At 46.4% G+C, this 22,445-nt stretch overlaps 1 protein-coding gene across 1 annotated transcript; it reads left to right on the forward strand.

Moving 5' to 3' along the window:
• The first annotated feature begins 1,460 nt into the window (after positions 1-1,460).
• LOC123412696 (translation initiation factor IF-2, chloroplastic) lies at positions 1,461-13,079 on the forward strand. The gene is made up of 13 exons (XM_045105636.1): positions 1,461-1,773; positions 2,363-3,747; positions 3,821-3,853; positions 3,983-4,096; positions 4,176-4,325; positions 4,415-4,513; positions 4,605-4,667; positions 4,744-4,899; positions 5,040-5,105; positions 11,332-11,568; positions 11,646-11,921; positions 12,159-12,347; positions 12,531-13,079. Exons 2-13 carry the CDS (start codon positions 2,401-2,403, stop codon positions 12,690-12,692), a joined length of 2,892 nt encoding a protein of 963 aa, XP_044961571.1. The 5' UTR covers positions 1,461-1,773; positions 2,363-2,400; the 3' UTR covers positions 12,693-13,079.
• Positions 13,080-22,445: the final 9,366 nt, after the last annotated feature.

Here is a 22,445-nt window from a genome sequence, read left to right on the forward strand (position 1 = left end):
ATGATGGCAGCAAATGTGCATGCCACTACGAGGAACCAACTAATGGACGCGTTTATTCCTACTAGTGCATGACTTGTATACATGGTTCTCATTATTTTTGAAAGATCCAACAAATCACTGTCATTTCATTCATTAGCAGGAAGCAATTGGAAAAAACATAAGGTGGGATGGGGGTCCTAGGACCAGCTCTTTCATTACATCAGAAAAGGCTTGGCCTTTGCTAGCGAGGATAAAAATCCTATGCTAACTCCTCACGACGGATCCTAATAGGGTCTCTTGAGGCACGTTGCTCCCGCCTGACACCAAAGATCAATAGAGTTTTTCAATGGCCTTTGTGATGTCTTCTATTGACGACAACTTTTCTCTGAACACACATTTGTTTTGCTCCTTCCATATCTCCCAGCATGTCAACAACATTGTGGCCTTGCTTGCCACTCTTTGCGAGGGCTTGGTCTCTCGTGTACTATCTTCTGCATGATCTCGAGAGAGCTTCCATTTGTCCCCTGACTGCTTGGTGAGAGCTGTTGGCATCCTTCCCGTCTGCCCACCCTTGTCCAATCTTCTCGGGTGATTGGGCAGTCTCATAATAGATGGTGTGCCGTCTTCATGTTGCAAACACAAAGTGGACAGAAGTAGCTGTTTGGCCAGTCACGCCTTTGCAAACGATCATTTGTCCATAGACGGTTTTGCATTAGTAGCCACGTGAAAATCTTGATGTTCCCAGGCACCTTGGACTTCCAAATGAGTTGCTCCCAGTCAGTTTGCACTCTGCCCTCGATTTGCAATGTGTACGCTGAGCTCGCTGTGTACTTTTCTTTCACCTCTAAGTTCTGGCAGATTTGGTCTCTGCTACCATTCCGAGCTCCGTGACGGTATCGGTGACCAGTCGATGTAGTCGGATGAACTTCGGAAGTAAGTGAAACACGTCCCCATGTCTCAAATCCTTGATCCAATTTTCATCACGAAGTGCATCTTGAACAGTCTTATTCTTTCAACGAAAATGTTTGTAGAGCAAAGGATGGACGACGACAAGAGTGGGGTGCCCGATCCAAAAGGAGTGCCAAAAGAGAGCCGTGGCGTCGTCACCCAACGTAACGGTTGTCACTGCCTCAAAGAAAGCCTTGTCTACGTTGTGGCATGGTGGGTTCGCCGTCCACCCAGCGTATTTCTGGGTCATCCCATGCAATCCGTAGTCAACGAAAAAACCGTACATGGTTCTCAATTTTCTTTTCCTTTTTTTTACCCCTCCTTAAGTTTATCTTTTGAGTTTTACTTGTAAATTACTCCGCACAACTGAGTGCTTTTGGTTAAGAGCGAAAAACTCCATGACACTCAGATGGCAAGGGACGATCCCTTTGAGTGGTTCTCCGAAGTGCCACCTTATCAGTCTTGCTTTTGTTTTTCCCATTTTATTCTGATAATTGGAATCGGCTGCTTAACTACGACCGTCCGATCCTTATCACTCCTGCACGCGCGCCCTCCGCTCCTTCCCACTCGCACCGCCGCCGTATCGCCCCGCGCCGCGTCGCCGTCGTCGTTCGCCGGCTATCCAACTCTCTCCTTCGCCCACGCTGCCGCCTCTCCACCTCTAGACCCCCTCCTTCGAGGCCTGCTCGCGTGGCTCCCCCGCCCACCGACGCACGGCCACCGTCAGTGTTCGCGTCGGCCTCGTCACGGCCAGCCATTTCGTCTGCTCCGTGCCCTTGTGGCTATCCGCCAACTTGCAGTATTGCGGCGGAAAACCCTCCGGAATTTCATCGTATTCGTTTATTCGTAAGCTTTGTTTCACTTCTCGCTAATTTTGTGTGTGCTGTCTTCTGTGTCCCAGAGAATTAAAATCCATTTTTGTACTTTCATTAGGGGACTACATACGGAGGAAAAATTAATGAATCTATATTTTAAAGTATGTCTATATACATCCGTATGTAGTCCCCTATGAAAATCTCTAAAAAGCTCCCTCCGTTCCTAAATATAAGTCTTTGTAGAGATTTCACTAGTGGACTACATACGGATGTATATAGACATATTTTAGAGTATAAGTTTAATCATTTTGCTCCGTATGTAGACCCTTAGTGAAATCGCTTAAAAAACTTATATTTAGGAACGGAGGGAGTATTTAGTAACAGAGGAAGTAGGTTCCAACCAGTCCGTATAGGCATGCCCATTGTTAGGTTTCAGCTTAAATTTTGTTACACCGTCACATTTTTCTCAAAGTTAGCTGGTAAAATTCTACTGGAATTTAGATATATTGAGCCAACATGCAAGTAACGTAGCCGTTTTTCTCGTCTGATTATCTAGCTCGCTATTTTTGGTTATTGTTTCCAAAAACTTATGCGTACTCAAATTAATCTTGCTTCCTCAGCTTAATGAGTGCGAAGCAGTGTTTTTAAGAGCATTGTCATGGCGTCTCCTGCTTCTGTTACCAACCTGGGGAGCAACGGAAGGCCTGGCCCACTGCCGGCAGCGGCAGTGAGGAGAGGGCACTTGGTTTCAAGGATCAGTTTCACGGGTTTTGACGGTGTCCGGAGGTGGCCATGTGCACCTGGAAGACTATGTAGATGTATGGTCATAACTAACTTGATCGATGAAAAGGGAGCTCAGTTCTCATCAAGAGGAAGCGTGAACGTTAAAGCTGATGATGACAGCGATCTTCTTTCGAAGCCCCCGCAGAGGCCAGTCCGGCTGAATGGGCCACCAACAAGCATGGATATAGCAACAACATCAGCACCTGCCAGGAAGCCAGCAGGCGTAACATTGCAAGACCGAGAGAAGGTCCGGGAGTCATTGGATGAGGTGTTGCAGAAGGCAGAGAAACTTGAGGCCTCGAGCTCCAGAAATGTGGATGGTGAGAACCGTGCATTGAGACGGAATGATGTGGCAAAGCCTAATAGTTCAGTGCCAGTCGTGGTGGAGGAGGGCTCGAATTCCAAAAGGACAAAAACACTAAAGAGTGTATGGAGAAAGGGGAACCCTGTGCCCACTGTACATAAGGTGATTAGAGATCGTCCACACACTGAAACTAGGGATCAGTCCATATCTGCTGCTGAACCTTCAGTGTCATCTCCATCAAAACTAGCACCTCACCTACAAACAAGACCTTCTGTAGCACCACCACCTCGTCGGCCTGTCAAAGCTGACACATCAAAGGAGAAAAAAGGACCCATCCTGATCGACAAATTTGCTTCCAAGAGACCAATGGTTGATCCAGCTGTAGCTGAGGCACTGGTAGACCCTGTCAAGCTAGTACGCGGTCCACCAGCAAAAGCGAAGGATAACCGTCATAAAAAAATTATTACACCAGCTAGTCCCCGCCGACGTATGCCAAATGATGATCGATCAGTTGATGACGATGCTCCAGTGCGCAAAGGAAGGAGATGGAGCAAGGCAAAACGTAGGGCTGCCAGGCTAGAGGCTTTAGAAGCTGAAGAGCCTGTTAGGGTTGAGATCCTTGAAGTTGGTGAAGAAGGTATGGATATTGACGAATTAGCATATCAACTGGCAGTTGGCGAATCAGAAATTCTGCGTTTTTTATCAGTGAGAGGAGCAATGCTTGACAATGTTCAGACTCTTGATAAAGATTTGGTTAAGATGGTTTGCATGGAATATGAAGTTGAAGTACTGGAAAGTGGTCCAGTGAGAGTGGAAGAAATGGCAAAGAAGAATGAGTTCCTTGATGATGAGGATTTGGATAAACTGGAAATAAGGCCTCCCATTGTAACTATCATGGGTCATGTCGATCATGGGAAGGTACCACGTGTTATATAAATTTTAAGACCCTTAATTATTTAACCACTGTTTGACATTTTAGTTCTGTTTGCAGACTACTCTTTTGGATTATATACGCAAGAGCAAGGTAAATTGGTAATAGCTTATCCTTGACATGTCCTTGTCTGTGACATGGGGTAGACATGTTATTGTTGGCACTCATACGCGGTAATAATTATTTATGAAGAACTGTATATCTAACCAAAGTGACATACAGGTGGTGGCATCTGAAGCTGGTGGAATAACGCAAGGAATTGGAGCATATCAGGTTCTTGTGCCAGTTGATGGAAACCCTCAGGCTTGTGTTTTTCTTGATACTCCAGGGCATGAGGTATAGCAATATGTATTATTTTCGTATATTTTCTCACTTCTGCATGTCATATTACTCTTCCTAATCATTGATACAACAGGCGTTTGGTGCAATGAGAGCTCGAGGAGCAAAGGTAACTGATATCTGTATCATTGTTGTCTCTGCGGATGATGGCGTTCAGCCACAAACAAATGAGGCAATTGCGCATGCAAAGGCAGCCAGAGTCCCTATTGTAATAGCTATAAATAAGGTCTATTTTCTGGTCACTCTCTTTCTTACTTGCAACAATTCAATTTATTTTCCCCTTTCTCATATTTCAGTCACCTCATATGCAAGCAGGTAGACAAGGAGGGTGCTAATCCAGAACGAGTCATGCAAGAACTTTCCCAGATTGGACTTATGCCAGAGATGTGGGGTGGTGACACCCCGATGGTTCAGGTTGTTTATTGGCACACTCTGGAAAAAGGAAGTTCATTACCGTAGCCACTTATTACCTATTTTGAGCTGATTTAGTTGTGATATCTGTCAGATAAGTGCTCTTAAGGGAGAGAATGTTGATGAGCTATTAGAGACCGTCATGCTTGTTGCTGAGGTATATTTTGGTTAGACTTTCTTTTTTGCTTTTTGTTGTAGTTCTCTTTTGACTTGCTTTTGTTGCGAACTTGAAGTTGCTAGAATTAAAAGCGAACCCTCATAGAAATGCAAAGGGTACGGTTATTGAAGCATGTCTTGACAAGGCCAGAGGACCTCTTGCCACCCTAGTTGTACAGAATGGAACCTTGAATAAGGGCGATATTCTTGTTTGCGGTGAAGCTTTTGGAAAGGTCTGTTTCTTTATTTTCTACTTATTGCACATGATTTCATTCAGAATATGGACTGGACTAGCCTTGCATTTGAAAAACAGAAGCTAGCACATGTAATTGTGGGCCAATTGCTGTATAACATAGCACGAGTATTATGGCAGATCCGTGCAATGTATGATGACCGTGGAAGTCTCGTAGACCAAGCAACGCCATCCAACGCCGTGCAGGTTTTCCCTTTCCTATTTTTGCCATTCATTTTCCTGTGATCCCCTTATAGTCCATTTCATAATTCTGTCATATTTGTGACAAAGGATTCTTTTACATTCAATTTTATTTCCTCGAAATCTAGTAATATCATGTTGTATCTTTCATGGAGAGTTAACTTTTTATTAGATCAAAATATACACGTAACTTGAAGGGTGATGGTAGGCGCCGGTCGGGTGATCGGATCGCTCGACCAGCCTCCTAGCGAGCCGTCAGATGCGACCTCACATGGGCGTCTGATCCTCTTTGCCCTCGTTCCCTCGCAGCATCTGCTGGCGATCATCGCACCGAGTAACCCCCCCCCCCCCCCTATCTGGTGCGTCCATGGCTTGCAGCGCCGCCCGCCCCCGGCTCGCAGCAGTGCTGTACAACTTCCTGCAATGGGTGGGGAGGAGGAGGACGAGGTTCGCAGAACGACTGTCCCTCGTGCAGCCATAGGCAGTGCTTTTCTTCATCGCCGCGTCCGCTTGAGGTGGTAAATGGAGGCCACCAGTTGGGCAGCAGCGCTTCGGCATACGTGTCTGCTTGCTGCGAGGCGAAGCCCACCGAATAGGTCGGGGAGAGAAGCGAGTGGTTGAGAAGTTTCTGGAGAAGGGGATAAGGGAGGGAGGAAGCGGTGTGAAGGGTCCATGGGTTGGATGACATGAGCATGCGATCACCCCACCAACGGGAATCATTTTTGTAACTTAAGCACGCCATAGATTTCCATCATTCAGTCACAATGTTACCATTTTAAATGAGTCAACCTATGATACGACAACACTTGCAACAAGGATAAACATGATAAGCAAGCAACACTCGAAGCATTTAACAAAGCTCAGGGACGAAATAACGGAAGTGATGGGGTCTTGGTGATGTATCCCAAAGCTCAAGTGTACTCTAATGGAGAGACTCAGCCACTAAACACCCCAACGATATTAAGTGTCTCACCTTCTTCTTGTCGAGCCTCGACAGAGCAAGCCCTAGCTCATCACTAAGAGGTAGGTCTTGAGGTGAGCTCTGAACCTTCACAAACTTCCGAGAGGAAATCCACAACCTTGGAAGCTTCCATGCCACCCCAATCGTCTAGAGATCCTCACGATCCCAAGAGAAACAAAATTCGCACATAACTCAAGTGGGAATGAAATTTGGCTTGGTGGAGTCATAGGTTGCGGTTCCACTTTCTTTTTTTCTTCGAATGTCTAAGGATGTAGGGCACAAGTGGAGGAGCTAGCAAGCTTCGGAGTTCAACAACGGAGAAGAGAGAGTGTTCAAATCCGTGGGCCTTCAGGGAACAAGGGACACCTTACATAGTGGCCCACTAAAACCAGACTGTTACCCAGTTCTGCTACACAATGGAGTCTCTGGGCTTCACCCAACGTTTTGGGTTGAGCTCCATGCAATTATCTGGGCGAATACAGTAGCTCCTGGACTCACCCGCACCCTCATCCGGTGTTCGGGGCCAACATGGAGTCCCATCTGAAAAGTCAGGGTTATGCGTGAGGGTTAATATGCAAGCGAGCCCAGAACCTCCTGGACTCACCTGGAGCCTCTGGGCCAGAAAGAAGGCACCACCAGGCTTTAAAAAGGCTTCTCTCTAGGGTTTCTTCTCATAGAAATTAAAGCATCAGATATTGACATGATCCTAACAGTCTCAACAGTGCGCTTATCAGTAAGAACAACATGAGTAGGGAGATCCTGGATATACTTCTCATGGGAAATAAAGAAGCCATCAGAGGTAGAAGAAATTGCAACCCCAATAAAGCAGCGAAGAGGGCCAAGACCAGACATAAGAGAGTGCTCACTAAGATGTGTCTTTTTTCTTTATCACTAAGATGTGTCTTGACAAAGGCAATGTACTCAGAGTCGTCATCGGTGATGATCATGTCATCAACATATAGAAGAAGAGTCCGACCACAAGCAGAAAGGTGGACAAGCAACACAGGATCATGAGCACTCGCTGAAAACCCAGCGACAGTCACGATGGAGGTGAAGCGCTCAAACCAGACACATGGGGCTTGCTTAAGGCCATATAGAGAGCGGCGAACACGGCATACCATTGCCATCAGGAACAAAATACCCATGTGGTGGCTGCATGTAAACCTCCTTATGCAACTCACCGTTAAGAAAGACATTCTTAACATCAAGCCGAGACACAGAACAATGGTGAACAAAGGCCACGAAAAGAAGTGTGCGAACAATGTTCATGTGGGCCGAATGAGAAAAAGTCTCATCGTAATCATGTCCATGCTCCGGCTGGAAGCCATGAGCCACAAGAGGATCTTTGTACCGCTTAAGAGGACCATCAGAGCGAGCCTTAACCTTGTAGACCCACTTACAATTGATTGGACAAACACAGGGAGGAAGAGAAAGAAGGTCCAACGTGCCAGTGCGCTCGAGAGCATCAATCTCCTCTGCCATTCAGATGAACAACATCACGATAAGAAGTCAGCTCAAGAACAACAATGCTAGAAAAACCATAGCAGTCAACAGTGGGAACCGGGCGATCACATAAGCCATAAGTAGGTTGAAATGAAGAGAATGGCACATTAGTAGACGTATCCATAATCTGCGGGCAACAAGTATAATATTGAGGAAAAGAGGGAAAAATACAAGGAGGAATCACTGGGCTAGACTCAGGTGATGGGAGACTGGGAAGCCACCGGGGATAATGGTTTAGAATCCTGTGACAAGTGAGGTGAGAAAACTATAGGAGATTATGATGTCAGATCTACAACAGTCAGAGGAGCAGGAGCAGTGGGACGGGTGGACAAGGGCTTAACATGATTGATAGGTGTGTCGGGAAAAGTGAGGAAAGAGATATCCTCGACCGGAAAGGTCGAGGAAGATGGAGGTGCGGGGCCGTTGGATCTCTTATTCGGCAGGTGGCTGTGGATCTGGCTAGGTTTTTTGAAGGATGGAGGGGCCTACCCCTCCGTTCCTAAATATAAATCTTTTTGGAGATTTCACTATAGTCTATATACGGAGCAAAATGAATGAATCTTCACTCTTAAGTATGTCTATATACATCCGTATGTAGTCCGTAGTGGAATTTCTAAAAAGACTTATATTTAGGAATGGATGGAGTAGATTTTAAGGTTTTGGCCCGAATTAAAGGAGAGGGGTTGCCTTATATAGCCAGGGGCAGGTGGGCTAGGTTAGATGAGAGGGAAGGGCTGGCCTGTGTAGCACTTTTAATTGCAATTTGATTTATTATTTAAATGGCTATAGCGCCTACATGTTTATCCGTTAGGGCATCAAACGAACTCCGATTGACGCGTAATTTAAATGTAGCCCTTCTATAATATAATTAGGCCACAAAAAAAGATCAACCCATTTGGAGCTCATTTAATTGCTATTTAGAAGATAATTCCATTTAAAATAAATGAGGTTTGGACTATGAGTGATAGCTAGGCTTGGTCTAAAATTGCGAAACAATTTGAGTAGCTCCCAAATGTCACAAAGAGAGTGTGCATGGTTTGGGGTGAGTCTCGGACTAGAACATCGAAAGGGTGAGGAGTTTACTTATCCGTCATTTAACAAACTGGTGGAATAAAATATCAAATTAATCAATATAATTAATGCAATATGCTGCCAATGCGATGCTCATGATGCAAAAGAAAAAAAATTCAGTTTCTAATTTGGGGAAAATCCTAGAATTTTACATGTAGCCACGACTTCTTGCCATGGTATCACGCTAATGCAACCGGCTATATGTGGTTTACTTTAACATCGCTCGCCCTCTGTACCCTTGTCACATGCCACGACGTCGGTGCCTGGTGATGGCACGATAGGTTTGGCCACATGTCCTTCAACGTGAGATGCATGTTTGACAACAAGATGGTGCGTGGGCTGCTGGAGCTGGTGCATGTGGTCCAGCTCTTTGCTATGTCTTCATTACCACCAAGCATCGACACACTCGCTTCCCCAAGAAAGGCGAACTTCAGGGTTGAAGGACGCCTTGACGTCATCTATGGCTATGTGTGTGGCCTATCAGCCCCGCAATCCATGGCACCCATGACGGTTGTCACTGTTTCCCGCTACTGGTTGATGACTGCACCCACTGCATGTGGGTGGTCCTCCTAGCAAAAAAAGGGGACGCGACTGCTTCAATTCAGTGAGTCCAAGTGGCAGCTGAAGTAGAGTGTGGACGTCCACTCCGTGTCTTCCGCACCGACAAAAGCGGCGAATTCACCTCGCTGGAGGTTGCACACCATAGCGAGGAGCAAAGTGTGCAAGCCAGTTCACGGTGACCTACTCCCCACAGCAGAATGGAGTAATGGAACGCCGGAATTGGATGGTCCTCGCCACTGCTCGTGCCCTGCTGAAACAAAGGAAACTGTCAGCAGAATTTTGGGGGGAGGTAGTCACAAGTGCAGTTTTCCTGTTCAACCGAGCCCCTACCAAAAGTCTATCTGCCACGAGGCCATTTGAGGCATGGCACAGGAGGAAGCCCGCTGTCCAGCACATGTGCACCTTTGTGTGTGTGGTGTATGTCAAGGACGTGCGCTCGCAAGCTTGATGACTGCAGCTCTGCAATGGCCTTCATTGGCTACGGCGAGCGCATCTAGGGCTACCGCGCATACGATCCAGTGAACAAGTGTGTCCATATCACCCGTGATGTCATTTTCGATGAAGAGGCCAGCTGGGATTGGGCGGCTGGCAGCTCAGATCCACCGTGCAGTGACTTCGTCATCACGAAGACCCAGCAAGCTGCTCCTTCCACACCAAGGGCAGCTGCAGGGGGGGGGGGGGGGTCACCTTCCCCTGATCCTGCACCATCTCCTGCTGCACAGCCATCTCCAGCATCACTGCTAGCGACACCAATCTCTACAGCCAATGCAGCCTGAGTTCGTGTCACCACCGCCCAATGACAGCGAGCGGCTGGACGCAGTTCATGACGTCACATTGTTGTGCTACCATGGCATTGACAATGTGATCGGCAGGGAAGCTGTTCCTGGACAGGCAGCACGCGAGCTCGTCGACGACACACTCTACCTTGCGTGTGAAGTAGAGCCGAGCTCTTTTGCTGAGGTTGAGAGTGAGCTTGCATATCGTGCAGCCATGAAGGAAGAAATAGACGCCCTGGAGCGGAACAACACTTGAAAGCTAGTGGACCTACCACACGGCCATCACCCAGTTGCCCCGCGTTGGGTCATCAAATAGAAGAAGAACGAGACAAGCATTGTTGTCAAACACAAGGTACGGCTTATGTGCAGCAGCCAGGGGTCGACTTCGATGAAGTCTTCGCCCCTGTTGCACATGTCACACGCCTTGTGTCTGTTCGCCTTCTCATCTCACTAGCTGCCCATGAGGGGTGGCCCGTCCACCACATGGACGTGAAATCTGCATTTCTGAATGGAGTGTTGGAGGAGGAGGTAAGTGTATGCAACTAGTAGCCAATTTGCCTTTTGCATGTACTGGTAGCTGCTAGACTGCAAGGTCGGTTTTGCACTAGCAACCGACTTGCATATGTACTATAAATAGACCTCAGGGCAGCAATACAAGAAACAGCTTCAAGAAATCAAACTATCCTGTGTTCAGCCCCAGCCTCCCCTCTCCTTCTCTACTCCAGCCTATTTCTAGCAATACAAGAAATACTTATGTGTATCAAAAATCACCAGGCAACGAGGGATGATTAGCCCGGCAACGACATTGTAGCTGTCTTTTTTTTTCTCTCTCTTCTTTTGACAGAGATGCCAACAGCCGATCGAACCCTAACAAAGACCAACCTGAGCAACCGGGCGGTGGATCAAGTCGCGATCAAGGTACGCGGCACTACGGCGGAACAAATCGGGTCGGTCGGTGACAAAAACAGGTTGGGCGGTGATCGAATCGGGGCGGCAACAGCCACCGTAGATCACAGTGTGGGCGGCCATCACAGATTCGATGGCGCATGTGCGAGGAGACGCGGCAGCGGGCCTGGACGAGGAGGGTGGCGACCAGGGCATGGTGGACATGGGTGGGAGGGGCAGCCGGCGGGGGGCAGGGGGGGGGGGGGGTAGGAGGATGGCGCCACGGCATGCTGGAAGGATCAAAGCACGAGTTGCACGTGTGAAAATTTTGACCATGTTAGGAAATATACATGTATGAGTAGTAAATATGCAGGAAGCCCCTCAATACTACGGGGAAAATATGCAGGCTATACATGAAACATAATATAATTCTACCAATAAGCATCTTAATTTTATTTTTCTTTATGTTCAACAGATTATTGGCTTGAACAATGTACCCCTTGCTGGTGACGAATTTGAGTCTGTCGATGACCTTGATGTTGCACGCGAAAGGGCAAACGCACGTGCCGATGCAATGAGAATTGAAAGGATACATGCGAAAGCAGGGGAAGGAAAAGTCACTCTCTCATCCATTGCAGCCTCCGTTTCATCTGGGAATCAAGCAGGGATTGATACGCATGGGTTAAATGTCATACTTAAAGTTGATTTTCAGGTATACACATTGCTTATAAACATGCGGTTGGAATGTTGTTATTGTCCACTCTTTCCTTTCTAACTTGATCATGATAGGGTTCAATTGAGGCCATTAGGCAAGCCATTCAAGCACTGCCTCAAGAAAATGTCTCCTTGAGATTCCTACTTCAAGCTCCAGGAGACGTGAGCCTCAGTGATGTTGATCTGGCTGTTGCTTCGGAAGGAATTGTATTTGGTTTTAATGTCAAAGCTCCGGGATCAGTTAAGAAATATGCTAAGCAGAAAAGTGTGGAGATTCGATTGTACAAAGTGATATATGATTTGATAGATGATTTACGCAATGCCATGGAAGGGCTTCTTGACCTTGCTGAGGTAAACAGGCAGTCATTTTTGTACTTTTGAACCAGTTGTGTGGAAAGAGTCTGAAAAGTCATTGAGACTTTGTCCTAATTGAGAGGTCAAAATGTTCTTTGTTTTTGTTGGGATACCGTTCATTGAAAGGAATGCTTATTCCTAACATGGTAACTGGGTACTTTGGCAATATACTCTGAAGTTAATATTATTTTCTGTTATTTCGAATGGTCATCCTAATATATCTTTCTTTGTCAGGAGGAGGTACCACTCGGTTCAGCCAAAGTTCGAGCTGTTTTCAGTAGTGGCAGTGGAAAGGCAGCAGGTTGCATGGTTACTACAGGGAAAGTTGTGGAAGACTGCAATGTTCGGGTTCTTCGTAAAGGAAAAGAAGTTTATGTGGGTACACTTGATTCCTTGAGACGTGTGAAAGAAACTGTGAAGGAGGTATGCGAAATACGCACGAAAACCCATCAATCATTATAACCCCCCCCCCCCCCCCCCCCCCCTTCCACACACACAGAGATAAACCCATGTCAATTAGTTCCGTCATTATTTGTTATCTTCTTTCACTCACACTCGTTGCTGCTGAAACTAGACTTAGTCTGCTGATTTCTTCTTTTTCAATAGGTTGGTGCGGGGCTAGAATGTGGTATTGGGGTAGATGACTTCGATGATTGGGAGGAAGGTGACGTCCTTGAGGCATTCAACACAGTGAAGAAGGCGAGAACGCTGGAGGAAGCCTCTGCCACTGTGACTGCTGCTCTCAAGGGTGCAGGCGTCCAGGTGTAGAAGTTGCAAAGCTGATAAGCGAGTAACAACTGCAGCAGCCATTTTTCTTTCAGCGTCGAAGCTGGAGTGCGTTGGCCACATTCCCTAAGAATGACACTCAGGTACTTGAAAGACAGAACTTATATATGCCGCATTACGTGCCTGCGTCGCTGCCGGGAGACTGTCTGTGCGGGACCGTATTGTATCCCGCCTCTCAAAGCTGCATGTTCTACTGTATGTTGATGTACATAGAGAAGATTACATCTGCTGTTTTTAGTTTGCCTCTAACAGGTAGATAAAGGGGTGCGTGTGTTTCTAGTCTCCTTTTGACTTCTTGAGACAAGCTGTAACCTGCAACGTTGAGGCCGCATCATTTTCCAATCATCATTCGTCATCCTCTTCGTGAAAGTAAATGAGTTTGCTCTTCCAATTTGTCGTGTCAGAATTTCCTCGTAAAAAAACCAGGAATTCAGAACGTATGCTGCAGAATTCGTGGCTTTGATGTCTTGCTCTCTTCAACCTTCGGTCTTGTTTCTGACTGCCAGACTTAATTTGCATGGTTCATAAGGCCGGGGGACGGTTTTGTTTGTATTTCACCATATCCGGCTTTCTTCGTAGCTGGTTAATCTTGCAACGGACAACCCACACCGTGTGCTCTTTGGGTGGACTCGCGGGCGTTGCATGGTCTTCACGAATTGGAGATGGATATCTGAAAGAAAACAAACTAAAGGATTGAGTCGAAGAAAGTTCACGTCAAATTTCACAGTGCCAGATAAAGAGTACAGGGGACATACAAGACAGATGGCGCACGTTTCCTCTCTCTTCCCGTGTCGCACGACTCCCCTCTCTCTTCCCGTGTCGCACGACTCCGGGCGGCGATCCTCACCGTCGGCGACGCCCATCGCGGAAGGAGGTGACCATCGGGCACGTGCATGTACTCCTACGTGGCAACCATGTGTCGCCGCGGTCGTTCGACCCGGGGATTCTCGGGCCCAAGCCCGGGTCACGGCCTGAGGAAGGGTGCGGTGCGACCACGGTTCACGAGGGCTCAGGTGCTACAGGATGCGCGGCTAGGGTTTCGATATACACACCCACACCATCCGCACCTCCCATTCCAGATCTCGATCCATTGCTCGTCCACTTCTGGGAAACCTCTAGGGTTTCGCCTCCTAGGGTTTCCTCCTCTTTCGGTTGGTGGGAGGGGAAGGTGGGAGGAGATCAGAGATCCTTCGCGCAGGTCGCTGCCTCGCCACCATGGGCGCAAGCCATGTCGGGGCGAGAGGGAGGGAACCGCGTCAACCGAGGGGATGGCGGCGGGGAGGGGCGATTCGGCCGTGGTGGTGGTTGATTCGGGCGAGGTGAAGGTCGTGACCGTGGTGGTGGCGGTGGTGGCCGCAACCTTTTGTGGATCCGCGACAACGACGCCGGCGGCCAAAATTCATCCAACATGGATCCGCGCCACGGATCATCCGACAAGGCAAGGTGGGAAGCCGCGGCTATGGAGTAAGGAGGTGGCCGCGGATCTGAGAAGTGGGGCGACAACTGCAACAATACCGTGGCTGGTGGAGCCGCGGGTGGTCGACAACAACAAGATCCGCGACAGCAACAAGGCGCCTATCAAGCTCAAGAGGGTCGTCATCCCACACCCGGCAAGAGGAACACTTCCCCACTAGTGGGAGGTGCTGAGGTTTGCGGTACTTGCAAAGAATCTGGACACCTGCCTGTCTATTGTCCATGCACACTTTGTGGTAGATGTGGTAATCATGGTCACCTAGCCCGTGTGTGCAATACTATTCTTCCTTGGGATTGTGTGGCTCCAATGTGTGGTTTTCAAGCTAGAGGGAAGGGTTTTTTTTACATTCATGACCATAGCACTCCAAATCAGACAACAGACAGGAATAGATTCATTGTAATATCTGTTGTGGAAGGGGACGCTTTTGGGAGGCAGCTAGAAGAATTCTTCAATGCTTATATTAACACAAACTGGAGATGCTCTACTAGATCCATTGGTCCAAATATGTTTGTGATGAGATTTCCTTCACCTAGAGGTGTAGATAAGGCTTGCTTTGCTGAGAGTATGAATGTTAAAAGCTGCGGTGCTGTTATAAATCTAAGGAAATGGTCTGAATCAGTGGGTGCCAAGGGTATACTTAACGTTGCTTGGGTCAACGTTAGCAACATCCCTCTAGACAAAAGGCATGAGAAAAATATTGCTTATGTGGGGTCTTTGGTTGGGGTGACTTTGGAAATTGATAAAGCTACCATTAATAGACCTCAGTCTGTGAGGATAAAATTGGGATATAGAGATGCTGAAGATATCCCTCCTTCAGCAGAGGGAGTGTTGGGGGGGCATTTGTATGATTTTTTATTCTCTGTGAACAAGATCCTTGTGAAAAATCTGTTGGAAATATGCCCTAGAGGCAATGATAAATAGTTATTATTATATTTCCTGTTTAAAGATAATCGTTTATTATCCATGCTATAATTGTATTGAATGAAAACATAGATACATGTGTGGATACATAGACACAACAATGTCTCTAGCAAGCCTCTAGTTCGCTAGCCAGTTGATCAAGGAAAGTCAAGGTTTTCTGACTATGTGCAAAGTGTTGTTGCTTGATAACTGGATCGCATCATTAGGAGAATCATGTGATGGACTAGACCCAAACTATGAACGTAGCATATTGATCGTGTCGTTTTATTGCTATAGTTTTCTGCGTGTCAAGTATTTGTTCCTATGACCATGAGATCATATAACTCACTGGCATCGGAGGAATGCCTTGTGTGTATCAAACGTCACAACGTAACTGGGTGACTATAAAGGTGCTCTACAGGCATCTCCGAAGGTGTCCGTTGAGTTAGTATGGATCAAGACTGGGATTGTCGCTCCGTGCGGAGAGGTATCTCGGGGCCCACTCGGTAATACAACATCACACACAAGCCTTGCAAGCAATGTGACTAAGTGTAAGTCACGAGATCTTGTATTACGGAACGAGTAAAGAGACTTGCCGGTAACGAGATTGAAATAGGTATGCGGATACCGACGATCAAATCTCGGGCAAGTAACATACCGAAGGACAAAGGGAATGACATACGGGATTATATGAATCCTTGACACTGAGGTTGAACCGATAAGATCTTCGGAAAATATGTAGGATCCAATATGGGCATCCAGGTCCCGCTATTGGATATTGACCGAGGAGTACCTCGGGGCATGCCTACATAGTTCTCGAACCCGCACGGTCTGCACACTTAAGGTTCGGCGATGTTTTAGTATAGTTGAGTTATATGTGTGGTTACCGAATGTTGTTCGGAGTCCCAGATGAGATCATGGACGTGACGACGGTTTACGGAATGGTCCGGAGACGAAGATTGATATATAGGATGACTTCATTTGGTTACCAAAAAGTTTCCGGGCATTACCGGGAATGTACCGGGAGTGACGAATGGGTTTTGGAAGTTCACCAGGAGGGGGGCAACCCTTCCGGGGGAAGCCCAAAGGACTTATGGGTGGCGGACCAGCCCTTAGTGGGATGGTGGGACAGCCCAAGAAGGCCTATGCGCTAGAGAAAGAAAACCAAAGAAAAAGAGAAAAAAAGGAAAGGTGGGAAGGAAGAGAAGGACTCCACTTTCCAATCCTAGTTGGACTAGGATTGGAGTAGGACTCCTCCTTTCCTCTTGGCCGGCGCACCTTGGGGACTTGGTCCTCAAGGCAAGTCTCCTCCCCCTCCCTCCTATATATAGTGGTGATTTAGGGCTGATTTGAGACAACTTTTGCCACGTGCAACTCAGATCTAGACACCATAGTTTTACCTCTAGATCGTATTTCTGCGGAGCTCGGGCGGAGCCCTGCAGGAGTAGATCCTTCACCACCACCGGAGCGTCGTCACGCTGCCGGAGAACTCATCTACTTCTCCGTCTTGCTTGTTGGATCAAGAAGGCCGAGATCATCGTTGAGCTGTACGTGTGCTGAACGCAGAGGTGCCGTCCGTTCGGCACTAGATCGAAGCGGATCGTGGGGCGGATCGCGGGACGGTTTGCGGGGCGGATCGAGGGACGTGAGGACGTTCCACTACATCAACCGCGTTTCTTAACGTTTCCTGCTGTGCGATCTACAACGGTACGTAGATCCAAATCTCCTCTCGTAGATGGACATTACCATGATAGGTCTTCGTGCGCGTAGGAAACTTTTTGTTTCCCATGCGACGTTCCCCAATAGTGGCATCATGAGCTAGGTTCATGCGTAGATGTAATCTCGAGTAGAACACAAAGGGTTTTGTGGACGGTGATGTTCGATTTGCTGCCCTCCTTAGTCTTTTCTTGATTCAGCGGTATTGTTGGATTGAAGCGACCCGGACCGACATTATTCGTACGCTTACGAAAGACTGGTTTCATCGCTTGACATGCAACCTCGTTGCATAAAGATGACTAGCGGGTGTTGGTTTCTTCAACTTTAGTTGAATTGGTTTTGACCGAGGCGGTCCTTGGAGAGGTTAAATAGCAATTTGCACATCTCCGTTGTGGTTTTTGCGTAAGTAAGATGCGATCTACTAGATACCCATAGCAGCCACGTAAAACATGCAACAACAATTAGAGGACGTCTAACTTGTTTTTGCAGGCTATGCTTGTGATATGATATGGCGAATGACGTGATGTGATATATTGGATGTATGAGATGATCATGTTGTAATAGTTAATATTGACTTGCATGTCGATGGTACGGCAACCGACAGGAGCCATAGGGTTGTCTTTAAACTAACGTTTGTGTTTGTAGATGCGTTTACTATATTGCTAGGACGTAGCTTTAGTAGTAATAGCATAAGTAGCACGACAACCCCGATGGCGACACGTTGATGGAGATCATGATGATGGAGATCATGGTGTGGCGCCGGTGACAAGAAGATCGTGCCGGTGCTTTGGTGATGGAGATCAAGAAGCACATGATGATGGCCATATCATGTCACTTATGAATTGCATGTGATGTTAATCCTTTTATGCACCTTATTTTGCTTAGAACAACGGTAGCATTATGAGGTGATCTCTCACTAAAATTTCAAGATGAAATTTTGTTCGCCCCTACTGTGCACCGTTGCTACAGTTCGTCGTTTCGAGACACCACGTGATGATCGGGTGTGATAGACTCAACGTTCACATACAACGGGTGCAAAACAGTTGCACACGCGGAACACTCGGGTTAAGCTTGACGAGCCTAGCATGTGCAGACATGGCCTCGGAACACATGAGACCGAAAGGTCGAGCATGAATCGTATAGTTGATATGATTAGCATAGAGTTGCTTACCACTAAAACTATCCTCAACTCACGTGATGATTGTTGGGGAACGTCGCATGGGAAACAAAATTTTTCCTACGCGCACGAAGACCTATCATGGTGATGTCCATCTACGAGAGGGGATGTTCGATCTACGTACCCTTGTAGACCGCACAGCAGAAGCGTTAGTGAACGCGGTTGATGTAGTGGAACGTCCTCACGTCCCTCGATTCGCCCCGCGAACCGTCCCGCGATCAGTCGCACGATCTAGTGCCGAACAGACGGCACCTCCGCGTTCAGCACACGTACAGCTCGACGATGATCTCGGCCTTCTTGATCCAGCAAGAGAGACGGAGAGGTAGATGAGTTCTCCAGCAGCGTGACGGTGCTCCGGAGGTTGGTGGTGATCTTATCTTAGCAGGGCTCCGCCCGAGCTCCGCAGAAACGCGATCTAGAGGTGAAACCGTGGAGATATGTGGTCGGGCTGTCGTGGCAAAAAGTTGTCACAAATCAGCCCTAAAACCTCCGTATATATAGGGGGAGGAGGGGGAGCCTTGCCTTGGGGTCCAAGGACTCCCAAGGGGGTCGGCCGAGCCAAGGGGGGCAACCCTCCCCTTCCAAACCGAGTCCAACTATGTTTGGAAGGAGGAGTCCTTCCCCCTTTTCCCACCTCCTCCTTTTTTTTCCTTTTCTCTTTGATTTTCTTCCTATGGCGCATAGGGCCTTCTTGGGCTGTCCCACCAGCCCACTAAGGGCTGGTGCGCCACCCCCAAGGCCTATGGGCTTCCCCGGGGTGGGTTGCCGCCCCGGTGAACACCCGGAACCCATTCGTCATTCCCGGTACATTCCCGGTAACTCCGAAAACCTTCCGGTAATCAAATGAGGTCATCCTATATATCAATCTTCGTTTCCGGACCATTCCGGAAACCCTCGTGACGTCCGTGATCTCATCCGGGACTCCGAACAACATTCGGTAAACAACCATATAACTCAAATACGCATAAAACAACGTCGAACCTTAAGTGTGCAGACCTTGCGGGTTCGAGAACTATGTAGACATGACCCGAGAGACTCCTCGGTCAATATACAATAGCGGGACCTGGATGCCCATATTGGATCCTATATATTCTACGAAGATCTTATCGTTTGAACCTCAGTGCCAAGGATTCATATAATCCCGTATGTCATTCCCTTTGTCCTTCGGTATGTTACTTGCCCGAGATTCGATCGTCAGTATCTGCATACCTATTTCAATCTCGTTTACCGGCAAGTCTCTTTACTCGTTCCGTAATACAAGATCCCGCAACTTACACTAAGTCACATTGCTTGCAAGGCTTGTGTGTGAAGTTGTATTACCGAGTGGGCCCTGAGATACCTCTCCGTCACACGGAGTGACAAATCCCAGTCTCGATCCATACTAACTCAACTAACACCTTCGGAGATACCTGTAGAGCATCTTTATAGCCACCCAGTTACGTTGCGACGTTTGATACACACAAAGCATTCCTCCGGTGACAGTGAGTTATATGATCTCATGGTCATAGGAACAAATACTTGACACGCAGAAAACGGTAGCAACAAAATGACACGATCAACATGCTACGTCTATTAGTTTGGGTCTAGTCCATCACATGATTCTCCTAATGATGTGATCTCGTTATCAAGTAACAACACTTGCCTATGGCCAGGAAACCTTGGCCATCTTTGATCAACAAGCTAGTCAACTAGAGGCTTACTAGGGACAGTGTTTTGTCTATGTATCCACACAAGTATTGTGTTTCCAATCAATACAATTATAGCATGGATAATAAACAATTATCATGAACAATGAAATATAATAATAACTAATTTATTATTGCCTCTAGGGCATATTTCCAACAGTCTCCCACTTGCACTAGAGTCAATAATCTAGTTCACATCACCATGTGATTCCAAGGAATCCAACACCCATATAGTCATGGGGTCTGATCACGTCTTGCTCATGAGAGAGGTTTTAGTCAACGGTTCTGAAATTTTCAGATCCGTGGTGTTCTTTACAAATCTTTATGTCATCTTATAGATGCTGCTACTATGTGCTATTCGGAAATACTCCAAATATCTACTCTACTATACGAATCCGTTTCACTACTCATAGTTATTCCGATTAGTGTCAAAGCTTACATCGACGTAACCCTTTACGACGAACTCTTTAACCACCTCCATAATCGAGAAAAATTTCTTAGTCCATCAGTTACTAAGGATAAATTTTGACCGCTGCTAGTGATTCAATCATGGATCACTCTCTGTACCTCTCAACAGACTTGCTGCAAGGCACACATCAGGTCCGGTACTCAACATGGCATACTTTAGAGTCTACGGCTAAGGCATAGAAGACGACCTTCGTCTATTCTCTTTATTCTGCCGTGGTCGGGTTTTGAGTCTTACTCAAATTCACACCTTACAACGCAACCAAGAACTCCTTCTTTGCTGATCTATTTTGAACTCCTTCAAAACTTGTCAAGGCATGCATCTTGTTGAAACTTCCATTAAGCGCTTTCGATCTATCTCCATAGATCTTTGATGCTCAATGTTCAAGTAGCTCAATCCAGGTATTCCTTTGAAAACCCCTTTCAAAAAACCTTGTATGCTTTACAGAAATTCTACATTACTTTTGATCCACAATATGTCAACCACATATACTTATCAGAAATTCTATAGTGCTCCCACTCACTTCTTTGGAAATACAAGTTTCTCACAAACTTTGTACAAACCCAAAATCTTTGATCATCTCATCAAAGTGTATATTCCAACTCCGAGATGCTTGCACCAGTCCATTTAAGGATCGCTGGAGCTTGCATACTTGCTAGTATCTTTAGGATCGACAAAACCTCATGGTTGTATCTCATACAATGTTTGCTCAAGGAAACCATCGAGGAAACAATGTTTTGACATCCTACATGCAATATTTCATAAATAATGCAGCAACTACTAACATAATTCTAACAGACTTTTAGCATCGCTACGAGTGAGAAAGTCTCATCATAGTCAACTGTTTGATCTTGTCGGAAACATCTTTGCGACAAGTCGAGCTTTTCTTAATAGTGACTTATCACTATCATCGTCTGTCTTCCTTTTAAAGATCCATCTTTACTCAATAGTCCTATGACCATCAAGTAGTTCTTCCAAAGTCTACACTTTGTTTTCATACATGGATCCTCTCTCGGATTTCATGGCTTCCAGCCATTTGTCAGAATCTGGGCCCACCATTGCTTTCTCCATAACTCGTAGGTTCACTGTTACTCAACAACATGACCTCCAAGACAGGGTTACCGTACCACTCTTGTAGTAGTACGCGACCTTGTCAACCTACGAGGCTTGTAGTAACTTGATCCGATGCTCGATGATCACCATCATCAGCTTTCACTTCAATTGGTGTAGGCACCACAGGAACAACTTCCTGCGCCCTGCTACACACTGGTCGAAGTGATGGTTCAATAACCTCATCAAGTTCTACCACCCTCCCACTCAATTCTTTCGAGAGAAACCTTTCCTCGAGAAAGGATCCGTTTGTAGAAACAAACACTTTGCTTTCGGATCTGAGATAGGAGATGTACCCAACTGTTTTGGATATCCTATGAAGATGCATTTATCCGCTTTGGGTTCGAGCTTATCAGACTAAAACTTTTTCACATAAGTGTCGAAGCCCCAAACTTTCAAGAAACGACAGTTTAGATTTCTCTAAACCTCAGTCTATACTGTGTCATCTCAATGGGAATACGCGGTGCCCTATTTAAAGTGAATGCGGTTGTCTCTAATGCATAACCCATAAACGATAGTGGTAATTCGATAAGAGACATCATAGCATGCACCATACCAAATAGTGCGTGGCTATGACGTTCAGACACATCATCACACTATGATGTTCTAGGTGGCATGAACCGCGAAACAATTTCCACATTGTCTTAACTGCGTACCAAAACTCGTAACTCAGATATTCATTTCTATGATCATATCGTAGACAGTTTATCCTCTTGTTACGACGAACTTCACTCCGAAACAGAATTGAACTTTTCAATATTTCAGACTTGTGATTCATTAAGCAAATACTCTAGTATCTACTCAAATCGTCATTGAAGTAAGAACATAATGATATCCACTGCGTGCCTCAGCACCCATTGGACTGCATACGTTAAAATGTATCACTTCCAACAAGTTACTATCTTATTTCATCTCAATGAAAACAAGACCTTGCTCATGTGGTATGATTTGCATGTCACTAGTGATTCAAAATCAAGTGAGTATAAAGATCCATCAGCATGGAGCCTCTTCATGCAATTTATACCAACATGACTCAAGCGGCAGTGCCACAAGTAAGTGGTACTATCATCATTACCTCATATCTTTTGGCACCAATATCATGAACATGTGTAACACTACGATCGAGATTCAATAAACCATTGAAGGTGATTATTCAAGAAAATAGAGTAACCATTATTCTCTTTAAATGAATAATCGTATTGCAATA

Source organism: Hordeum vulgare, chromosome 7H (genome assembly GCF_904849725.1).
Source record: "Hordeum vulgare subsp. vulgare chromosome 7H, MorexV3_pseudomolecules_assembly, whole genome shotgun sequence".
Classification (NCBI taxonomy): Eukaryota; Viridiplantae; Streptophyta; class Magnoliopsida; order Poales; family Poaceae; genus Hordeum; species Hordeum vulgare.